This window comes from Poecilia formosa, unplaced genomic scaffold (genome assembly GCF_000485575.1).
Source record: "Poecilia formosa unplaced genomic scaffold, Poecilia_formosa-5.1.2 Scaffold265, whole genome shotgun sequence".
Classification (NCBI taxonomy): Eukaryota; Metazoa; Chordata; class Actinopteri; order Cyprinodontiformes; family Poeciliidae; genus Poecilia; species Poecilia formosa.
In genome coordinates, this window is record NW_006800204.1 from 299,260 (window position 1) to 304,904 (window position 5,645).

The 5,645-nt window shown below is 44.3% G+C and overlaps 1 protein-coding gene across 1 annotated transcript in view; it reads left to right on the forward strand.

Moving 5' to 3' along the window:
- The window catches only part of LOC103150888 (fibroblast growth factor 12), a 16,569-nt gene that overhangs the window by 3,110 nt on the left and 7,814 nt on the right, over positions 1–5,645 (forward strand). Inside the window, exon 2 of the mRNA XM_007570662.2 lies at positions 4,770–4,880. Within this exon, the coding sequence (XP_007570724.1) occupies positions 4,770–4,880 (111 nt within the window). The remainder of the gene's footprint in view (positions 1–4,769; positions 4,881–5,645) is intronic.

Below are 5,645 nucleotides of genomic sequence, written 5' to 3' on the forward strand. Positions count from 1 at the left end.
CGGAGACCCGGTCAGCAGGCCGACAGACCGGGTCCCTGCAGTCCGGAGACCCGGTCAGCAGGCCAACCGGGTCCCTGTAGTCCGGAGACCCGGTCGGCAGTCTGACTTCTGAGAGCCAAACTGCTGAGCCAAGGGTTTCTGACTGCATGAGAGGTGAGAACAAAAAATGTTTGGATTAAAATGAAATACTTTTCAGAGCCTGATAATAACTAATTGTTCATTTGTACAAACGGCTGCTTCCACCATTTTCCATTCAGTCACCTGATTATAAATTAGCAAGAATATTATTTTATTGTTTTAACCCGTGTATGTCGAAATGGAGACCAGCCGACCCCACACACATAAAACCTGTATCATTTTCCATAGACCTCTACATTTGTGGCAAGCCGTTTTAACATAAATTCGGTTTTACCGCTCTTATATTCCAGATATCTCAAATTGTTTTGTGACTAGACGTTTTAGCGATTTAAAGTATCTCTAATTACATTCCGAGTAGTCAGAATGACATTACTGATATCTTGAATTAGTATTCTGCTTAGTCAAAACGTCCCTGACTTGCGTAGCAATTTGAAAGTTTAATAAAACAATGAAAAATAGAGAAAACGAAAAAAGATGTTTGAAAATGAGCCACTTTCATGTTGAAAATGGTTTGACTAAAGCTGCTTTTAAGTGCATTCGGTTCGTTGGAAATGAATAAACAGGAAGTTCTTTGCAGATGTCAGAAGCAGTCTTACAGTTTATGAAGTTTTTCTATCTCCGCATTTCCAACATTGTCGAGCTCTTTCTAATTTGTGGCATTTACTGACAATTTTGTGCAGGAAACATAAAATCCTGCAGGCAACTGTATGGACACCTCAAAGGTGCTTCCATGTCATTCTTAATTCAGATATCTAAAATTGTAATTTTGACTAGTCATAATTGTGTTGAAGATATCTTAAACCGTAATTACGGATATGTGTCCCGTCAAATGACAGATCCAGTGACGTCATTTGAGACATCTTGAAAGGAATTTTGACTAGCCAAACTGTAATTGAAGATATCTTGAATTATTATTTTTACTAGTCAGAATGTAAATACAGATATCTTAAATTACCATTCTGGATAGTCAAAATGTAGTTTTGTCTAGTCAAAATGCATTTTTAGATATCTGGAATGTAATTTTGGATAGTCAGACGAAACCGAATTTATGTTACAATGGCTTGCCATACTACGTTTGCCTCAGTCCTCGCATGCACAAGGGTTAAGTCTCAAAACACGTTCAGTTAATCAACTGCTGTAAACAGGTTTCTAGACCAGAAGACGCTCCGTCAGACTCCATGGTCTCTCTGCTGAGTCATGCTTTTATAAGTTCGCACTGAGCATGTGCAGCCGAGCTAGCAGGTGGCTTTTATACTCGACGGGAAAGTTGGTTCAGCTTTCTGTGAAAAGGCAGCGTTCAGAGAGCGATCACATTAAACCGAACCAGGCAAACCTGCTAAAGATCACCAACCAGACCATCAATTTTGAGTGAAAGGTGGCTAACGGTGCGCTAGCTAGGCTAATGGACGGCGAGATTACCAATCGCACACTCAGCTATAAACCCAACCAGCCGCCATTTTCTTTTTGATGGTCAGAAACTTCAAAATGGAGACAACAGATAATCACCAAGATGTGATGGATGAATGGATGAACAGTTGGATGAATGGTTGAATGCATTTGGGTTAGTAAGAGTTTTCTCTCAGTTTGCTGCAGCATCTAGTCGTTGTACGTCTAGGGCAGTGGTTCTTAACCTGGGTTCGATCGAACCCCAGGGGTTCAGTGAGTCGGTCTCAAGGGGTTCGGCGGAGCCTCTGCCGGAGGTAAAGACACACCGTGTAAAGTCGTGATGACGCCCCGCTTTGCCATCACTTGCTGCAGAGGATCACGTTACATTGCTGAGCCAATCAGAGGATCACGTTACATTGCTGAGCCAATCAGAGCTGCGGAGGAGCACTGATTGGAGGAGCTCCACTCTCAGCATGGATTTGAACTTCTGTCTTTAATTACTTCAGTAAAGCTCACCGTTTTTACCAAATTCTATAGTCTAAATCTGCTCCTTAGTTACATCTTTTCGGGGTTGGTACTGCCTCTAGTGGCTCGGGGGTGGTGATACAACAACTAATATAATTACATTAATAAATCAGAATACCGCAAATTATTTTCTGTTCCGGGGGGAGGGTTCGGTGAATGCGCATATGAAACTGGGGGGTTCGGTACCTCCAAAAAAGGTTAAGAACCACTGGTCTAGGGGAAACCGCTCCTCCAGTAAAGCGTGCTCTGATTGGTCAGCCCGCAGCGCGTCGGGAGGTTCTGGTCCGGTTCTGAGCGTCGCCCTCAGTCAGCTCCATGTCGCCTCGCCTTGTGATGAGGTGTTTATTCTTCTTCTCTCTGCAGCTGCAGAAGTTAGGAAGTGTGAAATCCGTCTAAATTTAGCGGCGCGGGGAGAAAACGCCTCTGGATGAGCTGATGCTAATCAGCGTGAGCAGCTAGCAGATGATTCATGTCAGGAAACAGAAACATGATCTGCTAACATCAGGGCAGATCTGCCAACACCACAAACAAGCTGCAGAGGAACACATGAAAAGGTCAAAGGTCATTTAGCCCTGAACTCATCCTGTAGTCTAGCAGGAGGAACAGTTTCTTCCTGTTTTCATCCTCAAATCAAACATCAGATGGAGTCAAACAAAATTCCTGTTTCACTCTTTGCTCTCCGGATGAAAGACAAAAGTTGCTCTGACTTCCTCAGCTTTCAGGCTTCTGTTGTTTCATGGAGAGGCTAATGAAACCTCTAACCAGTCAGCTAAAGAAGCAGCTAACGAAGCAGCTAACACAGCAACCAATCAGCTAACGAAGCAGCCTTGTCTGGAGGTTAGCGGCTGCTCCACATTCATCTCTGTGTCTCCTGGTCTATTTGAGGCCTCCTGGCCCACATTGTCTCCTGCTCCTCCTCAGACGGTCCAGCAGGGACGCGGTCCAACTGGACCATCAGGGGAGCCTCGGTCCGCTCACAGATCAGAGACGGAGCAGCGTGAGCAGGATGGAACCTCCTTACACTGGTTGAGATTTTACTGGGAGGACTTTATTTTATTTATTTATTTTTTAAAAAATTTTTTTGCATTTTCACTAATTACTAATTTTGCTAACTTTGAAAAAGTTTAGCTTACATAGTTTTCACTAACTTAATTTTTCCAGATAGATTCTAAAGGTCAAATTAACTTTGAGGAGAATGAAGTTTGAGATCTATGGTGCAGTTTTGGTTATTGACTTCAACGATTTCTTCAAGTAGTTGGACGTTTATACTCATGCTCTTATTTTGAAGTTTGTTTATGCAGCAGTTTTGTTTCTGCTCTTTTTTTCCCCAAGAGACTTTGTTAAGATGGCAGAAGTTGTACAACAAACAAACAATGAAATATACAGAAGAATACAACACTAACATGAACAAACAACCACAGATGTCAAATCAACAAATATGGAAAAATTCACATTTATGAATTGATGTGAGAGCATAATCATGTTTTCCTTGTGACAACATGGTTACATTTAGCGTTAGCTTCCACTAAATACCATGATGATACAATGTGTTAGCTGAACTAATGTTTATGATTAGTGCTTTAAGGTTAGCACCGCTAACTTTTAGTTAGCGGTGCTAACCAGTGTGTTTTTTGATTCTTCTTAGATACAAACCTTTAACTGAAGCGTGTCGTTAAGCTGCTGTTAAAATGCCGTCTCCACAGTGACACACGGTGGGGGAAGCATCATGCTGTGGGACAGGGAAGCTGCCTCATCTGTTCTCAGATTCCCAGAAACATTCAATTGTTTTAACCCCTCATACTTCATTTTCTTTGATCAATCAAGAAGTTGTGGGATAAAACGTCGCTGCAGATTCCTGCAACGTTCTGCTGATTCATTTGGAGCCATTTTTACCTCCTTGCTAATGCTAGCTTTAGCTAAAGGACCTCAGAGGTTCAGTTCAGGCCCATGATAACTGATGTCAGCTATGAACTCCAGAAGACTCAGTTTGTTTTTTCGCTGAATTGTGCCGCATGTGCTCTATCCACCAAAGGATCTCAGAGTTTGGATCCGAAGAAAATCACTAAAGAGGCAACACCATGTAAAATCATCATGTTATATTTATTACTCCTTCATCAAAAACAAACCTGGAGTGCTGCTTTGATTCTTTCATGTTAGAGAAATCCTTATATCTCCATGGCAACCATTCAGCTGCAAAACACCTGATTGTGCTATGGAATGGCACTGTGTGCCTGGAAAACACATAAAGAGCTTCAGGTGTGGATTAAGACTTGAGAAAAGTCTGGCTGCTTGATGATGGTTGGATCAGAAGATCAGGTGGTAGTGAAGGAAAGGAAAGCTGCAATAAGACCTCCAGCTGAGGATTTAAGTGTGTAGCAGACCAGGTGAGGAAGCAGAAGAGGAAGCAGGAGAGGAAACAGGTGAGGAAGCAGGAGAGGAAGCAGGTGAGGAAACAGGAGAGGAAGCAGGTGAGGAAGCAGGAGAGGAAGCAGGTGAGGAAGCAGGAGAGGAAACAGAAGAGGAAGCAGATGAAGCAGGAGAGGAAGCAGGTGAGGAAGCAGGAGAGGAAGCAGGTGAGGAAGCAGGAGAGGAAGCAGGTGAGGAAGCAGGAGAGGAAGCAGGTGAGGAAGCAGGAGAGGAAACAGAAGAGGAAGCAGGTGAGGAAGCAGGAGAGGAAGCAGTCGCCGGTCTGACCTGGTGTTTGTGTGTTTGTGTTGCAGAGCCGCAGCTGAAAGGCATCGTGACGCGTCTCCACAGTGAGCAGGGCTTCTTCCTGCAGATGCTGCCCGATGGGACCATCAGTGGCTGCAAAGACGAGAACAGCGACTACAGTAAGCTTCAGGCTGCGACCTGCTGAAACACCGGAATATATCTGAAACACCTGTGATCTGCGGCTCCGAGCCACAGATCACAGGAAGCTGATCTCCAGGATGTTTCCAGCCGCGTTCCTGCTGCAGATCAGAGCTGCTGCTGGAAACCAGATGAAAAGGAGGACACGGAGACGAAGAGGAGGAGATGTTTTGGTTTTCTCTCAGATCATCTGAGTTAAATAAAGGAGGATTAGCAGCAGCATTGCCACAGGCCTCTTCCTCCTCCTCCTCCTCATCCTCCTCACCCACACGCCAGCGCTCAGTCTCCCAGGATTAAATCACCTCCCATCACTCGGTCCCTCGCTCTTTTCTTCTGTTTCTCTGCATTTTTCAGCTGCAGGCGAGCTGCAGAAGCAGAGGCAGCGCAAGTCTTATTTAACTCATGTGCAGGATGGATTTGTGTTCGTGTCTCTGAACGTGTTCGTGTCTCTGAACATGTTCCTGTCTCTGAACGAGTTCGTGTCTCTGAACGTGTTTGTCTCTGAACATTTTCGTGTCTCTGAACGAGTTCCTGTCTCTGAACGTGTTCCTGTCTCTGAAAGTGTTTGTGTCTCTCAACGTGTTCCTGTCTCTGAACGTGTTCCTGTCTCTGAACGTGTTCCTGTCTCTGAAAGTGTTTGTGTCTCTCAACGTGTTCCTGTCTCTGAACGTGTTACTGTCTCTGAAAGTGTTTGTGTCTCTCAACGTGTTCCTGTCTCTGAACGTGTTCCTGTCTCTGACCGTGTT